The sequence below is a fragment of the Cyprinodon variegatus genome, unplaced genomic scaffold (genome assembly GCF_000732505.1).
Source record: "Cyprinodon variegatus isolate N-32 unplaced genomic scaffold, C_variegatus-1.0 Scaffold306, whole genome shotgun sequence".
NCBI lineage: Eukaryota > Metazoa > Chordata > Actinopteri > Cyprinodontiformes > Cyprinodontidae > Cyprinodon > Cyprinodon variegatus.
The window spans coordinates 600,140-621,102 of NW_015150759.1; the positions used below are offsets into that span (position 1 = coordinate 600,140).

Below are 20,963 nucleotides of genomic sequence, written 5' to 3' on the forward strand. Positions count from 1 at the left end.
CGGAAAAATATTGAGGGGAATTTATCGATATGTTCCTGTTTGCTGGAGCTAACAGCTTCTATTTATTTAAAGAGCCGGTTGAAACAAAGTGAGATTTATTTTAAGGAAGATTTCACTGAAGAATAATTTCAGCTTTGAGGCTTGGAGATGGACAATTTTAAACTGATTGTTCAAGTATTTTTTAATTTAAATGCTTTTTTTTTTCTTTTTCTTGCTATGTTTCACTTGAATGCAAAAGTCCAACGTTCCCATTTATGGTTGCTGTTTGTCTCGCATTGAATCAGACATGTACAGAGTTTCAAAGTTATTTCTTAAACCAGCATTTGCGGAAAAAAACAGGAAGTGACCATTTTTTGGTATGAGGCTCCAAAGTTAGCAAACTAACAGGCTCATTGATTTTCAATCCTTATTAGGAACCTATTTGTTTAATACAGATTATTAAAAAATAAACTGATAGTGAATCCTCATGCTTCATTTATCATCAATATTACTTCCCCAAAGCATTTTATATTCTGTCTGCTTTTATAACTATACATGTGCTCTTAGTCAGTATCAGTTAAATATATTAAATATATTATGTTTCATAAATAATGTGTGTATGTGGGTGTGTTCCTACAGCAATTTATTCACTACCAGGGGTAGAAAGCTGGGCTTAAGTCTGTTGGTGCCAGCTGGCTTGTTTTTCTTTTTTCTCCCTGATTATCAAAGGGGAACTCAGGAAAGTAATAAGCTTAACGCTTTGTCTGGTATTAGGATGACTGAAACAAAGCAGGAAACAGGAGAGACGTGGGCACCAGTGCAACTTTTAAAAGCTCATCAAGTTGGCAAATACACTTCTTTTCACAACCAAGGTGGAGGAATCCTAATAATTCTCAAAGCAGCTAATACTCATCCCCCACCCTGCTGTGAAAAGAATCCACACATGCTTCATCTACAGCCTGACTGGGAGGCTCCATGGCAACTCCCAGGGTCAGGGGTCGCAGAAAAAGGTTGCTTTTATCTGCTAATGAGGTCGATACCTGTGGCTCCATGTCTTTCCACCTCTTTTTCTCTGTATCTCCCTTGTGTAGTCAAACACAGAAGGAGGTAGGGCTGGCTATGAATGCCTGCCAAGTGACACCAATGCCATCTTCACTCATCTTCGCTGTGGGCTGCGCTCTTTGACGCCAGGATGGGGCGCTGAGCGGGTGGGATGGCTTGTATTGGGTAATGACCTGTAGGGAGGATAACAAACGGCTCCAAAATTGTTGTCTCACGGTCTGGCTCCTCATTGTGTCATAAATGTTCACATGCAAAGTGACAGTCAGCCCACAATCCCATTGATTGGTGACTCCTTCATCTTTAGAGTTTGATTGATTGCTCTTGCACCAACACGGTTTACGTAGTGCAGTAGTCCTGTAAAAGTGGCCTGTGATTGATGTTATGTTACTCTGGTTCTTCAACGCAAATCTGCGGAGCTGAAAAAATGGTGTCTGAACAGTCAAACAATCTATCCCAGCAACATTCATCACTTCTCCATCGCCAAATCATCTGTTTTATAGACTTCTCGGAGAAATGAGTGCTAAATGACATCTGGGCCTTTCCATTGGTTAAGGTTTTAATTTAACTGCAAAGCATGCACCTCATTGGCACATTTGGCCCTTCAAAGAGCCAGATCGGCATTTTCTCCTGCCCTCGTCCCGTTCATTCACGCACGTCTCCTGTCATGTTCGTAGGACTGAGAAAAGAGTCCATTAACTCTGATTTAGTGGCAGTGTCATGCAGTCGCCTTTGTGAGAAGGTGACATCCACTGAATGGGAATCAGAACTTTCTCCCCCTCCTCCTTCATCTTTGCCTGTCTTGGTTCCACATCCAGGGTGTAAGGAAGAGTTGGTGTGTCTCTGTTGAGAGTGTGAGGGGTGTCGAGGGGTAGAGATGCGGATTGAGTAGGTTTTGCTGCCACATGTCTTTGAGTGGCGGACTCTTTGTGACTGAGCCAGCCTGTTTGTTTAGCCTTTCCTCACGGAGCCGCCTCACACATCGCTGCTTCTCCCTGGAAGAGATGAGCAATGACAGGAAGCCAAAAAAAATAGTAAGGAGAATTCACTGTGCAACATCTTGGAGACGATGCATTAAAGCAACTTTGATTTTATGGTTGTAAAGGAGTTCAAATAAATCATGGACCAAAACAACCCTTGAAAAGAAGACAACAAACATCATACCCAAGGACAAAGGTTATGATTGGGAACACTAAAGCAAAACGCTGTTTTTTTTGTTTGTTTGTTTTTTGAAGTACCATATTTAACTAATGTATGAAAATCACAATTTCTAAACATGCCACAAATTAAATATTAAAACACACTGGCAGACGAAGAAGATCGTCAGAAGAAGACCAGACAGGGTGCCACTAAGATAAGAACCACAATTTTGGGACTGACTACAATCTGTACAAGATACTCACGTTTAGGAAATAACAGATCAGAGAAATATTACCTGATGTGATGGCTCTGAATTTTATGTACGGCAGCGAAGGACTCAAGTGGCACAGGATATCTGCAGGCATTTGTTGAATGGATATATCTTTAATGAAAAGGAGAGACATAGGGAACACAAAGGGACCCAGGAGAACAACACAATGTAAACAGAAGACTTGACACTGAAAATACTGTACTGAGAGAAAGGGAACTCGATAATACAGAGTTAGTATGCTGGTTAAGACTTTCAGTCATACAGGTCATAGTCATTCCAAAAAAATTAAAAAACGACCCACTGGACTTTTTTTTTTCCAAGTTTGAAGACATCCAGGAAGATTTTTCAATTAAAAATGTCAGAAATAGTGTTGAGTTCAAGGTTTATAGAGTCAACCAAAGCAAAGCCTTATTTTGGCTTAGAAACACGCAAATTTAACTTGACTAATGGGTCCGCCCCTTTAGAATGGGGGTCATTTTGTTTCTTTGTTAGCCTGCAATACACAAATCTGTCTATGTCTCTGAAAGGAGGGTCGTTAAAGAGAATTGTTGGCCTGGCTGAAGAGGTGAGGTGCTCTGATCCCCAGTAATGGGGTGGGGGTAGCGATGATAGTGGGAAGGAATCAACTCAATCGCTGAATTGTAGGTTTTTGAAAGCTGAAATCTGAGTCCACCCCCTCTGTTTAAGGTTGGTTTTTCTTTCTAAACATAGATGGCTTCCTTCAAACCTCTCTCAAACCACCTATCCTCTCTGTCCAAAATGTGAACATTCTGGTCCTCAAAAGAATGTCCTTTGTCCATAAGGTGTAGATGTATCACAGAGCCTTGTCCCACGGAGGTCGCTCTTCTGTGTTGGGCCATGCGTCTGTGGAGAGGTTGTTTGGTTTCTCCAATATAAAGATCAGAGCATTCCTCACTGCTCTGAACTGCATACATCAGTCTGCTCATATTTGGTCTGGGTTTTTTTCTTTAGGATGATCTAGTCTCTGTTTAAGGGTTGTGTACTGGGATTTTGTGTTTGGAGAAAATCCTTTTGAGTTTTTTTCCAGCAACATATGGGATGGTGAAGTTTTTGGATGTAATCTTCTCTCTGTTTGTTCTGCTGCATGTCTTTTTGATTTCCTTGCTGATTTGACAAATGCAAAGTTTGGGTATCCACAGGTTTCTTTGCGCTTCCCTTCTGTTTTAGTAGGGACATGCTCTGTTTTTGTAAGGTTCTGATGACTGACAGTTTGTGTTCCAGTGGGTGGTGGGAGGTTACAGAGTTAGGTTTGATTAACATGACAACAAAACATGTGTGAATCATGGCAGCCACATTCAGATGGTTGGGTCAGGATTTGAGATGAAGATTAGTTCCCAATTCTAGGTTCATAGTTCCTAACCAGCAAAGGGTGACTTGTTCTCTATGTTGGTGGGGTTTCTGCCTCCAGACAAGTTATGGGGGTGAAGGGAGAATAGAATAGCCAGGAATTGACAGACAGATCAGAGCAACAGACACTATAAAACAGACGCTGTGCAGGTCCATGTTGGTGAAGTGAAAGTTGTTTCGAAAGGTGAAGCCCTTGATGTATTGGTCCATGCATGTACTGTCATTTACTGTCAGGAGATTTGGTTCATGATAAAAAGAACAAGACACTGGAAACAACTAACATGAGCTTCTTCCCCATCAATAAGCCTTAACGCGGACGAGACCTTGGCCATCCAGTTGGAACTTGGAGTAGAGCTGCTGCTCCTTCACATCGAAAGGAGCCAGCCAAGGTGGCTCTGCCATCAGTTTTGCATTGTCGCCTTGATGGAAGGGGTTCCAGGTACCTGTCTTCCGAAGAAGGCTCAGGGTTCAACCCAAGACCTGCAGGAGAGTTTTTGGCTGATCTTTGATTGCTTCCCCCTATGGAACTGGAGATGTTTGAGAAAAAGAAGGCTGGGCGTCTCTGCTGAGACCAAGTGAGCTTTGTTTGAATAATCAATCTATGTCTGCATCTCTTTATAACTCAATGCAACCATTTTACCACACATAAGTGTTCTTTAAAATGACAGTAAGTTTAGTTTACACCGGGTATTTACAAACCAAACCTAACACAGCACAACCAAACCTAACACAGCACCATCGGCATGTGGAGGCATAGATGTTTAACCGAGACATTTGCATGGTGCTATAATCTGTGGAAAACATCTGACACTTGGTCTATATATGGCCTACTGTATGTCAAACTGAATCAAGGCAGTTCTGATGGAAAGCTGGGACGACCCAGTAAAAAAAATTTACCTGATATACAATGACTGTATTTTAAACATTGACCTCGTATTGTTGTGATTGATGCAGAATCTTATGTCTGCAAAAGAAGCATTAAAGGCGTAGGGAAACAACTGTCCATACCGTTGCGTTTCCGAATTCTCCCAAGTGGTGCCCGACTTTACATGATTGAATAAAGTGAATGTGATTTGTCGATTATCAACGGGGCGGGATTGTTGTGGCGGAAGGTTCGCAAGAAAATTTGGTTGTGGCCGTTTTGTCGGAAGCATCTGGCTAATCAGTTAGCAACTTAGTGCTAGTAGGTTCCCAATGGGAAATTATATTGGGACCAAGTAGCACTTAGCAAATTCACTGTCAAAGAACGCTATGCAGCGGAAACATGCAACAGGAGGACAGTTTTGTGTCGGAGGTCGTGGATGAGTCTCCTTCGTCATAAATTTTTCATTTAGAGGAGGAAAGGGAGACCAAGTTGTTGTGGAAGAGGACGCCAGGGCGGCAGAAGCTTGGTTTGGTGTAGAAGGCTTACAGCCGTACATGATTGAGCCCTTGCCTCGAAACGGTGCAAGTTCTTTTAGCTGTTGCTAGCCTGTTGAAGACACAGACATCCATCCCCGTGAACACTGGGACGCAACTCAATGGTAAAGTAAATTATTCTTATTTCAACCGTTGCATATATTAGCTGCGACGTATGAATGACAATGCTATGCCGAAAAAATTAGATTGACAGATGACCGTTGATATATGATTGGCTGAATTTAGGTGTACAAGCTATAACTAACTGGCCTAACTAACTAAGATAACGTAAGAAAAAGGCATATTTTAAAACAGGAATTTTTTTTTAAATATACATTTTCTAACTTTTGGGACAATATTGTCTGATAAAGAGTACATTTATACACATGTTTAAGCCAGAATGATTTGACGTTTAAATATGACTTCCCTATGACTTTAAGTTTTATACTCAGGGACATTAAACTAACTCAAAATAATACAAAATTAGGTATACTTGATCAAATATAACTTAGGCAACACTTCTTAAAAAAAATGTATATTGTAAAACTGTAATGGGAAAAAAATGTTTTTAATGGTTTCTGTAAAGTTTTTTTTTTTGTTTTGTTTTTTGGAGTATTCTATTAGTGTCATATTACATTACTATGATATTTCATAGTTGAATTTAGTACTGCGGTGTCCCTCTGACAACACAGGCATTCAGCACTGTCCCAGTAATAAACTCAGCTTTATAAGAATACCATTTATCACATGCTTTTTAAGTCTTTTGCACTTCCTTGGTGGGTTTACCATTTCAGCAGCAGATTTTCTCAGAAGGTCATGCCTAAAAATATTCCTATTAAGGAACTGACTCAAGATTTGTTCTGCATTTTAGCCAAAAATTTATTGAGCGACCGAGAGCAGGAAAAGAAAAGTTTAAAGCTTCTATCATTTGCAGATGCCTCGGAGCACATATCCAAAAAGAAAAAAAAATATTTCTTATCGAGGTATGCTGAGAAATCAAACTGACTGTTCGTTTGGCTGCACATATAAAAGACAAATGAGAGATAAAAGGCAGGTGATGTAATGCACACTAAGGGTTTAACAGCATTATTCCAAGAAATGCAAAGGCAGAAAGATTTATTAAGCAATACATAATGCTGCAGACAGCTGCATCTGGCTTTTTTTCTGAAGGTTGGTTTGATATTAATGTGAATGATAACTCACAAGTATGACCAAAATATAATCAATTATTAAGGATCTTTGATCCAGATATAGTAGAAGAATTAAAGGTGATTCACACATTCGAGAGCTGGCATTAGTGACCTTATAAAGTCCATCCTTGAAGCTCTTCAGGCAGCTGTGGGGGACTCGGGGCTGTTTTGCACCTCAAAGGAGAGCCCCATCTATGTGATGGAAAAACAGGAGGGCAGCGAGGTCAGGCTTGATTATTCTTCCCTGCTTTCTGGGAAAACAAAATAAGAAAATATTTACACAAACAGGAAGCTTAGCATTTCCTAATGATTGGAAACATGTTGAGCATGGCGCTCGCGCCCTCCCACTGGACTAATTGCGCCATCACCCAACCCCTTCCCCAGAACGCGTTCATGCACACCGTTTTCACGCCCATGCACACACATGCACGGACTGTCTGGGATGATATTTATGTCGGGGTAGAGATCTTGCATTAGGAAGATTTTAAGAGGAGTTAAGCCTTCTTTGACATTAAAGTCTGGATGGTGAAACGTTTCAAGCCAAACTAAAAGCCCATTAACGTTGTTGAGTTCAGGCTCCCCTCCGGCCACGTTAGATCAACCGTAATAAGTTGCAAGTTTATGGACCTTTTGCTCTCCAAATGTCTACCATGTTGCTAATTGCGTACATCTGTGGCTAGTGTTTTGATGTTTTGTCTCAGTGTGCAGCTGTCCGTTCCAACAGCCTCCGGTTAAAGGTGGCATGGCTCTCCGTTCTCTCTGTCCGGCCCTTTAATAGTAACCATGCATGTGCTGTGTGATCACTGCCGCAGCCTTTTGCTCTTTGTACAGAGCTTCCAGTCTGACCTGCAGTGAAGCAAAACTATCACTTCTAGATTAAGTAAAGTATGCATAAGGCTCTATACGACGCTTCCATCTTACAAATAAGATTACACATACACCAACCATGATAAATGTTTACAGATAAAAAAAAAGAGCATATTGTATGTGGAAATGTTTTGCTATTTTATCTTCATTCAACTGAATAAAAATATTTTACAAATTTCAATTTTTTCTTGCTAAAAATACCCCAGTTATATTTTTGTCAATATCATTCAAAGTTTAACTTTCTTGACCTTAGTTTTCATACTGATGAAAACAATTATTACCTGTAGATACTCTTATTTTTGGATTTTTCTCTCTTATTTTCGCTCCAATTTTATAGGCCTCTCTAGTGCCCCCTGGAGTCCCCCGAGGGGGCTGCAGCCTTTACTTTGAAAAATACCTGTGCAGATATAGCAAAAAAAGAAAATTTAAATCTAGAATCTTTTTAACTTTCATTACAGCAAAGTGACTCATCAAGGATGTATGGTCAAATATTAAAAATAGGATTCTTTTTTATTATTTAGCAAATGCATCTGAACTGAAAAGTATATTTTTTTAAGTGTATAAACTTATCAACAGTCAGTTTTAGGTTTACAGTTAAAATGAATAAAGGTTAGGACATATGCTTTGGTAAATAAATTGGAATTATCTTCTGTCAAATTAAAAAAACTGCAAAGTCAATGTATGTGCATGTAACTTCTCAATAAAAGTTTAGACATTATAATAAAATCAGTAACTAGTGCCGGCCAGTCTTACTGCTACTCTTCATCTGCTCTCCTGCACCCGGACCGAAGATATAACCAAAAGGTTTGTCTGTCTGGGAAGAAAAAAAGTAGAAATGTGAGGTTAATTTAGACATAATTACTAAAAAAATTTCAAAAAAGTCTAGTCACTTTTGTAAAACCAAATTTTTCATCCATATTGAATAAATTCTCTCTAAACTCAATGTGTAGTCATCTTAAAATTTTGGTATTTGAAAGAATATTGTACAAAATAAGTAAAAAGAAACAAAACTTCTTCAAAATAATCAATTAAGGCCTAAAATACGTTATTTGAAATACAAAGTTTTTTAAACAAATACCTACAGAAAGTAAGGTATAGATGCTCAAGCTTCTAGCTCCTGTTCCTTCGCTTTTCAGATATTCGATAATCATTGTGTTTTTAATCTGAAGCTTTAGTAACTACCAGTGGATTTTCAAGCATTAAGGAAATCTTCTAAGCAGTTTAACTGTATACTTTTAATGAAGTCAGTGTTAAGGTATTGAGTGTGTTTATATCAGGCAGTGTTTGCATACTGCAGTGGTTTCCTCACAGTGTCATCAGAGGAGGGATCAGCTCAAATCTGTGCTACGTGTAGCCACAGTGAAACCTGATCTTGAGTAATTGTCGGAATAAGTCAAAGGATTGACCTCTGCCACGAACCATATTTTCTCAAACAACACACACTTGAGCTGGCTTTGAAACAGCCTCTTCTGCAGGACCAGGGCAGCGAGGAAACTAGTTATCAGTGTTTTAGTGTAGCTAAACAAAGCCCGTGTTAATTTCATTTGCACACTCTGACAATAAGCAGAAAGCTGATGCTGGTTTCTGCTCCCCTGGGCCCCAGCCCCCTACTGGCCAGGATATCAAACTGCAGCAAGAGGAAGCATTGGTTGCTTTGGACAGAGCTTGTTTTGTAGTGAAATGCTGCTTTTTCTAATAATGAATTATTGAATTAAAATAACACAAATTACACCACAGTTTCTATAAAAAGTTTCCTCAAATGATCGACATAATATGTCATTTTTTTATTGTTATTCAACCAAAGGCAACAACATTTTTTTTACAGTTCGAATCCTTGAATATTCAGATCACAGATCTTTTTTTTGTTATGGCCTTCCCCATCTCCCTGATTCTCTCTGCTCAGTTTGAGAGAATCGGACAGATGCAGGATCTGGCAGATGGTGGCCAAGTCCACGGTCAAATGACATCTGTGGCATGTGTACTGTACAGAGTCCGCACAACTGTTGCCTAACGGCTGTCATTAATTACCACACGCCAATTACAGCTCTTTTATACCCAGGCCTGAAAAGGAATCTGCTGGCGAAAACTATGTCCGCTTGTAGGCCTAAGATGTGGTGGCGGCTGCAGGGGTAATTGAATATGGATCAAAGGCATTCATGCTTTTCGTAAAGGTCTAGAGGGCTGCTCAGTTTTTACTAATAACAGAAATGCTTCCGGCGCTGACCTTCACTGCCCCCCCTTTGCGCTTTTTTTTTTCTCCCTCCACCTTAGCCACAGACTTCAAATACCCATTTCAAAAAAATAAATCTGGCTGCTTCAGGTACTTAGTCTGACACGGACAAAGAAGCACAAAAGGAATAGGAAACATTTAAGCTGAGAAAAACAAACTTCATCACATAATAAGGTAACTATGGCTGCATCAAAAGCTTACAACAGAAAATGCTTGCATGATAAAAGCTCCAATACCAGACTTTGTCATCATTTTTTTAAAACTAATGGGTTCTTCTAGTTGTTTGTTGTGAAATAGAAGAGATTGCAGGTTTTTGATAAGTCCTTATCTGATTTTACAATGGAAACAATTTGGATGTGCAGCACAAAAAGAGCTTTAAATCAAGAGTTTGGACGGCCACTGTCTAACAGATTTCAGGTGCATCTATGCTCCAAAGCATTTATATTTTATGGCGATATAACCCCTTAAACACACATTTTTTTACAGGATTCTGCTAATGAACCAGTTTTTTGAAAATTGTTTAGAAACACATAACATGCTGAGTACTGACAATTAAGGCCCCTGCCTTGGATTATCCATCACTGCTGTTATATTTTTCTTTCCAGGAGCCCAAACTTTATCTAAACACTGGACACCTATGTACATAATTTTAAGGCTATTTTAAGTTTAATGTTCATCCCCCCAAAAATATGCCAAAAATGTGACGTGTTTAGCTCATGTGTCCTTTTCAGATTCACCCCAAAACAAAAAAAATTTAAAGTCTTTATGTGGTCATTTCTTCATCTGTTAGTTTTTAGCTTCATTCACATGTTGCTCAGACAGAAGGTGACGTCATCTTCTCACAAACTGTGGCTTAAATTGTTTTTTTTGAGCAGAACTTCTCCAGGATCTTTAAAAAGATTCCTTTCTTTAGACATTTTCCGCCCCGGTCCTCCGACCCTCAGCAGGACCGCATCAAGGAGGTTCTGTTAAGTCTGAGGAAAGTCAAAGGAGTCGCTTTGTTAAACTAGTCCCCACTCCTGTAGTTTGTAGAGGGTTTTCATGACCCAGAAAATTTTGAAATCAAGTTTTGCTGCTTATTAATATGAAACAATTTGGAGAAAAAAATTACACCTGGTTTATAGTTAAACAATGTAAAAGTTTTTATGTTTAATTCATGCTGCTTGGTTTATTATCAATTCTTCCCAGGGTTCCCTAAAGGTCATTTAAAGAAGCGTGTCTGGAGATTTGTGGTGTTTTCTCTTTCAGTTTCATTCAAGTCCTTGGCTTAAAAACTGAGGAAATGAACAGATGGAGGAAAGGATGACAGGCAGGTTGGAGAAACATTATTTTCTGGGGATAAAAAGCATCTAAAACTTATGAGTAAAAAATCACAAAGAGCCTAAAATATTATCTTACCTCTGATTTTCTGCTTTATGCTTTGCATTCAGCTAATGGTCCAGCTAATCATTCATTGGCCACCCCCAACAGGTGATTTTAGTTAGCATGTGCGTGTAATTCACCACCTCTGGAACAATCAGTTCTATCAAAACCAGAGGGGGGCAGCAGTGATATCATTGTGAGGAGATTTCGACATTGACAAAAGAAAAAAAAAAACAGCAAAACATAATACACATCAATAATCTACCAATAAGGAGGACTGATACAGAATTCTTGCTCTTTTAAGGATTCGTTTTTTTATTTTACAGGAAAAAGACTGCAGTCATCTAGGAATCTTCTATGTACTTAAAGATAATGTCATGATCTTGGCGCTTATGACTGGATTAATTATTCATTCTATTCACCTCTCTAACTCTGCCCAGTTTAAATCACTGCTCATCTGAGCCTCCTCCTCCTCCTCCTGCCTCTATTTACGGCGCATCCAGTTAACAGTGCCAGATTATTCTAGTTCTCTCTAGCCAGTGGAGAGAGGGTTTTAGCATACCTGAGTGTTTCTGATTACCTCATCCTGGCCTCTTCTGCCTCTCAACCACTGAGCCTGCCTCTTCCCATCTGAACAGTTTGCTTGAACTGTCTTCAGACTCCTGCTTATTCTGCATTCTCCGAGGCTGCAGCGTGTGGGACACTCATGGCGGCGCCCGCTTCATCTTGTTGGCAGCAAACCGGCTGGATCCTGCCTCGTTCTCAGGACACGGCCTGAACTGTTAAACCAGAGTTTCCTGAGGTAGACGCTCTAGCCACTGCTACTCCGATCATCCGTTGTTTTAATAAACGCTTTTGAATTATCCCAATGTCTGGCTTAACTCAAATATTGGGTTCTCTGTTCTGAGTCATGACAGATAAATAACAACTCAACCCATGTCATGTGTAATATATCATGTAGAGCCATAAGTTAATTTAAACACCATCAATGTATAAATACATACGTAACTAAATACGTATTGGCAAGAGCCTTATGAAAATCTGACCTGTCTTCAGTGATTTGTTTGTAAAATATAGATGTTGTGTCATTCATTTTCCATTTGGTTTTATTGTTATCAGCATAGATTATTAGTAAAATGTTTTTTGCACATATAAGTTTTCAGCCACTCCTCTCTACACATTGGCCCCTGCCTGGTCCCACTGTGCACATTTTGTGGAATGGAGCCACTGCTTAAATCATTCAGTTTTTAGCCATTTTAATTCTATTTGCATTATTTTCCATGACACGGATGATAACCAGGTTGCTGGGTAGATGGTCCTGGGTATGAATTTCAGCCTAGTATCTTTCTGCACTGTGTTTCCATGGTATCCCAGTGAATCTATTGGTTCTCTACGGGTACATTTAATTCCTCGCAAAAAGATGACTGGTTATCACTTCTCTCTGAATTGTCCTTTGGTTTAAGTGTGTATGTCTTCATGCTTTTCTGTGATGGACTGTGATGTCCAGGGCGTTACACAATGACCAGGTGGATATTTCCCTGCATGCTTTATATCTCCTTGTTGTACATTTCTCATTCCTCTCAAACACTGTTCTTCAGGCATCTGCCTCTCTCTTTCGTGGCAGAACAATATGTATATCAGAGTAACTTTCCTCTTAAAATAGACTCAGTAAAAAAAGGGACTAAAGAAAAATAAATACAGTTTTAAAAGAATATAAGTCACAAAATATATAAATAAATAACGGTGTTAAAAAGGTTACTTTGTAAAAAATAACATCTTAAACATAAAAACATCTCTTGTATCATTTCTTAGATTGTCATAAACTCTTAATTTATCTCTAATAAAGTGAATTTAATGTTATATGAAAAAAAATGTTTTATGTTTTTGTTTTGGGAAATTCAATTTTATTGTAGCAGCAGTACAACTAAATGCATCTTTTCTTTGAGTAAAAAAACATAGCAACAGTGTATTGTTAATCACAATTCAGTTAAGATAAAGATATACATTATTAAAATGTTTTGACATTTTCTGTTTGGACGCAAATGCTAACCTTTAACATCTGATGTTAGACTGCCCCCTAGTGTTTAAAATATTTAATCCCCCTGTAGATAAACTGGCATCACAGCAGCTATTAATTACAAAAAAAACTTAATGCAAGATGCAATCTACACAAAGTGATTGATGCAAAAATAAATACTTAATTCTGAGGCAGCCAGCAAATGATCAACATCTGCAGAAACTTTATAAATAAAACATTTTTGATTAAAAAAAGAAGACAAAATTAAATATTTAATATCTAAAAAAAAAAACAACACAAATCATTTCTTCTTTCCAGGTTTTGGCAGGCATCTCATTGAGGAGGGAAACTTTAGTGTTGATATAGGAGATGGCTTTTTTGAAGCTACAGGGGTTGAACTCCTCAGAGGCAAATCCCCAATCTGAAAGGAATTCTGCAGAGAGTCGGGATCTGAAGCTGACCTGTTGGTGTGAGTGAGCAGCCCAGCGGCTTCTTCCTGATCTTCTTTTCCTAGCCCCTGTAGATGGGTCTTAAAGGTAGCAATCTGCTGCTCCAGAGCACTGAAACTCTCCTGAACTTTGTCAGCCTGCAGGGAAAAAGGTTGTTTCGGTTGGTTTCTAATCAATTAAACAGCTTCTATTTCAGAGAAGGCTGTAAAGTACCTGCTCAATGTTGGACTGAAGCAAAAGCTCAGGCCAGACAGACTCGCCGCCGCCGTTCACCTTGCTGCTGATGTGAGCATGACTCCAGGTTAACTCCTACGGATGCAAAACAAAAGGCTTTAACAATCAGAACAGAAAATACCAAATATTATTTGTTTGTGAGTAAAGTTTCACCTGCAGGAGCTGCGTGCTATCCTTCAGATGAGCCTGACAGACTTTCAGCTTGTTCTGATACTGACCCAAAACTGAAATCAAGCTCTTTGAGAGAAAACAGAGAAAATTAGAAACAATCAAACTGATGGAACATTTAGACAACAAGTTTATATCCGTGCATACGAGCAGTTACTCCCCCTTACCTCAGCGTCTGCCTGGACCGAAGCCAGGTCTCTGTTGCCCTGGCTGTCCTGTTTGGTTAGAGTCACCCCAGCATGAAGCTCCACCAGCTGGGCCCAGAGCCCCTCAGTGCCCTGCAGGAAGTCTCTAACAATGGATTCAAAATCAGCCTGCACCTGCATCAGAGCCTGGAGGGATCCCGTCCTGTCAGAGTTAGGGATTGTTTGTCATACAGGGGGTCAGGCTACAGTGAGTTCAATCTCAATAGGTCAGTTTACCACACATCATAAGTTCAGGGTCTTATATTGTTTGCACTTTTCTCCTTTTTCTGTTAATTCTTTACATTAGAGGGGTTATTATGTTGAAATCAACTACAACGTATTTGATTGTGAAAAAACTTTCTTACATCCAAATGTAAAATTGTGCAAGTTAATATAATCAAAGTACTTGTTTTATCTGCAGTGCTTGCACATTTTTACACTCTATTACCAAGCACTTGATTGTATTTTATTGCAATGTATGTGAAATATGTCTGGAGTTTAGTCAGCACTTTTGGACTAACTGTATTTAGGTCTGGAGTTTAACTTGGCTGCTGTAATCCAGGGAAATGTTCTGATCTAAACCATCCCACGCAAAATCCCGCTGGAAGTTCAACCTTCATCTCAGTCATCTCAGGATTGCCTCATATTTTTGTCCATCTGTCCTTCCATAAACTCTGACCAGCTGCCCATTCCCTGTGCAAGAAAAGCATGATGCTGCCATAGTTTTGCTTCAAAATTGGGAATAGTGTTTTGAGACAATAGCTTGGTTCTTGCCTCTCTTCCAGTAGATCTAAATGTTCTTTTGACTGATTCTCCCAGCTACAAAAAACACTTTTAAAACAAGGTATTGAAGCATGTATGATTCCTTCCAACTCACAACAATCCACTATGTTTTGTTGATCAATTATATAAAATGCAAATGAAATAAAGTGAAGATTTTGGTTAGAATTTGACTAAATGTGGAAAAGAAAAAAAATGTGTGAACATGTGTGCATGGCACAGAAAATGTCTTCATTTTGCTGTTAGGAGGACTCCGTGCGTCTCAAAGGGCCCTCATGCTGCATTCTCCAAGTGTTTGCACTGACCTCTGCTCCAGGTAAGCACAGAGGACTTTCAGTTTGTCTCTCAGCGTGGAGCCTCGGCCCACCTCCTTCGGCATCGCCTCGGGTCCAAAGTTCACCTTCTCCAGTGTGTGAGCAACCACCTGCAGGGAATGAGGGAGTTTGAAGGATACATATCGCTGTTCTGGGTTTGTTTAGGTAAAGCAGGTAAGATTTTAAAAATGTTTAAATCTCTCCCACTTGCTGCCCTTGTTGATTCAGAATATAGAGCAGCAGTTTGTGTGCTGCCTGGGGCTAGAATATCTGTGTAACCCTGAGAGGAACATCTTTTCCCTTTTGATATTTCCATCAAAGACTTCAAACTGATCTGCCCGGAACGAGTGATTAAAAACACAGGAGTGCAGATTTCGCCTGTGGCGTCTGTTTGCCTCTTGAAGCTGTTTTCTTCATCTCACCTCCAGTTTGGAGTGGAGAGCCTTGATGTGGGACACAGAGGGGACCTGCAGGGGCTCGTGAAGCACACACAGCAGCAGACTGTCCGTCAGTGCCTGGGTCAGAGGAACTTCAACATCTCTGATGCTCGTCGGGGGCACCCTGGAGAGCTGACTGCAATTTGTAACCATTAAAAATGGGAAAACATTTTAGCTGTTTAAAAAAAAACTGATCAGAAATTAAAAACAAATAAATCTAGAAGCATTAAATCTTCACCTTGAATACTGATTTCTGCAGATTTCAGGCTCAACCAGCTGCTGTTTCATCTGTGGATGTTCCTCCTTTAATTAAAACAAAACAACAGCATAAACTACACCACTTTTTTTTTTTTTTTTTGAATAAAAATATTCGATCTTTTTCATGCAACTCTTCTCACCCAGTTCTGTCCTGGCCGCAGGCAGCACTTCAGGGCATAAATCCCCCCTCCCAGAAGTGCCCAAAGAAAACACACTAACAACAGCCTGCAGCACATATCCTCTGCTGGCAGAGAGGGGTACGGCAGCGCCTCCAGCTGGCAGGCAAACCACACTGCAGCCACTGGGATGAAACAGCAGAGAGTCCTCACAGTTTGGGACCAAAAATTATTATTCTTGGGCTGACCTTCATTTTGTGTTTGAATTAAACTGAAAAAGAGAAAAGGAGAAACAAAGAAGTACGGTTTAAACTAGATGGATACGTAGAAATTAAACTGGATATGGGTTTATGTGAGAGAAGGACGTCAGTGAATTCTAGACTTTAAAATTTAACAAAATAAATGTTATATTTGCTTAAGAAGCTGATCTTTCTCTACCAAGATCTATTTTTCTATCTGTTATTATTTATTGGCTGTTCTTAGTATGGTACGGTGTTTTTCATTTTAGTATTTATGATATAAAAATTTGCACAAACATTTTTTTTTCTGACAAAATATAAATTTTCAAATGTAAGATGTTATGATCAGTTGCTCACGTTTGAGTAGCGTTTTACCAAATACTTTATAATATTTCTTGAATAGCTACTTTTTTATTTTTACTTGAGTCAGAATATGTGGACATTGATCTGCTTTAGATAAAGCTCAATTTTGTTTCACCCCACCCACCTCTGGGCGGACATATTGACATGAAAACTATGAATATCCTGGTATACTTTCTCACATCCGCAGCCATCGGTATCTATCTCAAATTCTGACATTTTTATTGTCAAAAATTCAATCATAGTCAATGACACAGACATTTTTTTAAGGAAAAAAAAAACATTTAAAACATTCTCTGAACGTACTGTTTTTAAGAGAAAAAGGTGGAACAACAAAATAGTTGGAAAAGGTGCAAAAGGATCCAATAAATCAATTATGGAACAGGATTAATGAGGAGTTTAATCTAGTGATTTCAAACAGTTAAATACCATATATTAAGAAATTGCTATTTTAAGATATTTAAAAGTAACATAATTTAATATAGTCAGATAGTTTTGGTTGATGATTAGTGTAACAGTATCAATATGTGGGGAGATTTTCTATAATTATTAACTTGCTCTTGGAATTATTAATTATAGGTCGGGATGAGGCAGAATTTAAGGAAGAGTTTATCGGATAACTGTGAAAGAAACATGCTGGATGAGTCAGATCGGGATAGGATTTAATTCGGCCTCTTCCTGCTCCTTTTTAACTGAATATAAATATTCTGTTCAATTCTTCTTATTTTTTGGTTAAATTCTTTGTTTTTTTTCTGTTGACATGTGTGGTTTACTGTTATGGTTCTTCCCTTTGGATGTCATTTTGAGATGTCAGTTGTTTATGTCATTCTGTTTTGTTGGTCATCAGTTTCTTTTCCATTTTGTGTTAGATTTAAGCAGCGTTGCATTTTTTGAGTTACTCTCTTTTGCCCCCTTGTGGCAGTGTCCTTTCCCCTAGCTCCCTTCTAGTTCCTGCTATCCACTCCTGCTCCCTTTTAGCTGATTACCCAGTCTTTGTTCTATCATACAAACACCTCCTGTGCAGCTCCTCATTGCTGGTTTCTCGTTGTTTCTTTGCTCCCAATGTGTGTTTTCCGTGACGTCTCCTGATTTTTGATTTTCTGTATTTTGTTTTCGGGCTTTGCTTCTGTTGCCTCTGGATTTTCATTAAATCAGCAAAAACTCATATCTGCCTGCGTTTGGGTCCACAACCACATCCACCACCCGTTGACATTTACATCAACGTTACATTCTCTTCAAGTATTTGTTGTGTTTAGGAAGATGTTTTCAGAATATGTATTTTATGCCACACATGGGATTTCTGATCTAACAGGTTATCTGTTTCTTAAGTATGCGTCATGATAAAAAAACAGGGGGTTTTCTGGCCTTTCTTCTGTAGCAAAATGAATAGGTGTTCACAGATTCTCCCTCCTGAGCCGTGGATCTCTGCAGCTCCTCCATTATTACCTCTGGGCTTCTCACCTGATCCTTTTCCTGACCAATCTACTGTTATCTTTTTAGGTTTGCTATTATTTCATATCTGCTCTTTTTTTTCCAATAACCTAACCATCTACATACTTCTTTTGTCTTTGTCATGGTGTTTATCCTCTAACAAATGTCTCTAAAAGCCTTGGATTAACAGCTTGTCACAGTCTTGGTTTTGTTATGTTTATTTAGAGTATTCAGTTTTACTTGGCTCCTTGTTTTAGTGTTTAATTATTATTTTGTTGTTTTCTTGATTAGTGCCTGTCTTCAAGGTTTTCCATTTGTTGTCCTCTGCTGCCCTCTTGTGTCCTCTATCCCTAGCTCTGTTTTCTGCTCTGGCCTCACCTGTTTCCAATCCTCTCATTAGCCCTCTCTTTGTCTCTGTCCCATTTAAAAGCCCCCCCTCTTCAGTTCCTGTTTGCTGGATCCTCGTCTAATGTCTGTCTGCTTACCTCGTCTCTCCCTGGCTCCTAGAGTTTGGTTTACCCTGATGTCTCCTTGGTTCTGGTTTGTTTGTTATTTTTTGTTGGATTTTTGATTCCTGCCTCAGTACCTGTGAACCTCATTAAACCCACCTAAATTCACCTCTGCCAACTTGCCTCTGCTTTTGGGTCCTCAATCCAACACCAAATCATGACACAGCTGATCTGGAATTATAGAGTTGAACTCTATTTACTGGTTAAACAAGTCAAAGGTTGTTGTTTTCAGGAGATTTTATTCAAAGGGCTCTGGGTAAAAGGGGTGAAAAACAGATGTGTGCCATACTTTTCATTTTTAAAAATGAAGGCATCCAAGTATTTTTATGGTTTGGTGACGATTTACATTTTAAGAATTGATTAGGTCCTTATTCTTAAGATTTAAAATATTTTTTTAATTAAGATTTTATTACATTTTATTAAAAATATATATTTTATTTGAATCACATGACTGTACACTGTTACAAGCTTCGGTTATATGAATCAGACTTTAGGGATTAAATTTTTTATTTTTATTTGGTTTATCTATTTTTACATTTTTTCCAATTACCATTTGAGCTCTAGTTCCTGTCACAAAAAAATCCCAATAAAACCACTTAGGTGACCTGTTATATAAGGCACTGCCTGAATGAAGAGAGGAGATCACACAGCCCATGTGGGTTAAGGTTTATGTTTACTTGTTCCTGATTTCACTCCTTCCTCCTAATGCCTAACAGAAACATTTGGAAACACTGAGGTTCAACAAACAGAACTCAGTTACACGTCATCCATTATTGAAGGTAATAAAAAATAAGATTACAATCTATCAACAATTACATAAAAACAACAAATTCAACATTTCCTTGCTGTGTAATAAACCTTCAGTAACAGTTTTGGTGGTTTGTTTAGTACAGGAATAGGAGTGGCTTCAGCTATGCTGGTGAAAAGGTTCTCTTTGCTGAAATTTTGTTCCACAAGGCACCATTGGTGGCTGAGATGCCCCAGTCTCTTATTGCATTATCATGACTTTCTGAATTAGACCTAAACATCTTCCCCACACCTAAAAATAAGAGATAGGCTGCAAAAGCTTTTAAAAGAAGATAAATCAATCACTAAGTGAGCTCTGATCCTGATTAGATGTGAGCTGATAGATGACAGGTTTCTGCCCCAGGAGGCTGGGAAACATTTACACCATGGAGCCATTACGTCAAGTCACAGTAAAGCTATCAGTGCTGCCCTGAGAGGCTGGGAGTCCCAAAGCTCTGCCTACCTCTGCTGTTGATCCTCTGCTGCTGCTTCCTCCTCATCCTCCCTCTGATCACCCATTAGTTCACTGCTCCACTCCAAGCCTCCTGTCTCCTGCTGTCCAGCTGCCCTCTGACCTTTAATGTGGGAGACTATTACCCAAGGCATGAGAGATACACTAATACAACCATCCTGGTTAAAACTGCAGCTGAGCCATCAGGCGTTCAATGTCCACCTGCTCAGAATATGATTAAACACGACAGGCCAGTCAAACAGGCCCAACTGGAGGATTTGTCCTATCTGGGTAGGGTTTTTCTCCCTTTCCTACATTCCACCCTTACAGGAATGTGTTAAACACACTAATCAAGACAAACGAGAGCTGAGAACAAACCCTGCTCCGCCCACAAGGAGCCAGGATAAACGCCCTGAGTCACAAACTTATAGTTTTAACTGTCAGTGCCAGAGCCCTGAGGGACTGATGGCTGCCATCTGTAGCCATGCTGCACTCTAGCGTTTAGAATTAAAAAATACAATGTGAATTACAACATTCATAAAATACTGTTTTATCTGCTTTATCACAACTAGATAAATTACGTTTTTGTTGCCTTAGGTGTTCAGGATTAAATCCTTCAGCTGAAAAAGCACAAAGTCTGGACAAAACAAAACGTTTTGGTTTAAAGTAAGGACAGTGGTTTTAGAAAATGTGCACTAGAATGATGAAAAAAAAAATATTTTTTTTAAAGCCTCAATAATGCAGTTGATAAATTCACTAGATGTAACAGGTTTTGGTTTAAGCATATTTGACATTTCCAGAGCTGTAATGTTTATTCTTTAGAAAGGATGGTTTCATCCCTAAGAGGGTTTTAGTCATTAATTTCCAACTTTTTGGGTATTTAGATGAATCGCCTGCCAGGAGACATTTTGTTTTGACCCTTTGCCATTTCAAGGAAGACCACAGAAACAAAATACAGTTCCCTGGTTTTATCAGGTATTGATCATATTAATCCGTCTTATTCATTATGTCAGGTCCAAACAAGACACAGAACCAAAGTCGATTAAAAGAGTGTCACAAATAAGTCACGATTAAACAAATTAATATATTAGATTTGTGCTCTTTTATGATTAATGTATCTCCATTACCCAGTTAAAAAGCAGGAGTAAAGAGTGCATGGGCATGAAACAGTAGAATAAAAGCGATTTAATGACTATGAAATTGTTCTTGCAGGTTGCAGGGAGGGATGATGCCTTTTTCCACTGGGGTGGACAGGTTTCCCCCTAAACTACACGGTGAACATCCATGCACACCCACATATCTAAAAGCAATTTCAAGGCCTATTAACTGTAGCTGGAAAGACTTTGAGCAGCAGGAGGAAGCCAG

At 39.0% G+C, this 20,963-nt stretch overlaps 1 protein-coding gene across 2 annotated transcripts; it reads right to left on the reverse strand.

Annotated features, from left to right (window-relative positions):
* Nucleotides 1-12,764: 12,764 nt before the first annotated feature.
* LOC107090649 lies at nt 12,765-19,844 on the reverse strand. Of its 2 annotated transcripts, none has more exons than XM_015384165.1 (9): nt 19,611-19,844; nt 15,847-16,007; nt 15,687-15,751; nt 15,434-15,584; nt 15,003-15,121; nt 13,900-14,080; nt 13,718-13,801; nt 13,544-13,639; nt 12,765-13,467 (listed from the first exon to the last, which is right to left on the reverse strand). In XM_015384165.1, exons 1-9 carry the CDS (start codon nt 19,645-19,647, stop codon nt 13,183-13,185), a joined length of 1,179 nt encoding a protein of 392 aa, XP_015239651.1. In that variant the 5' UTR covers nt 19,648-19,844; the 3' UTR covers nt 12,765-13,182. The 2 variants fall into 2 exon arrangements, with proteins under 2 accessions (XP_015239651.1, XP_015239650.1); XM_015384164.1 differs by having other exon boundaries at nt 15,847-16,093.
* Nucleotides 19,845-20,963: the final 1,119 nt, after the last annotated feature.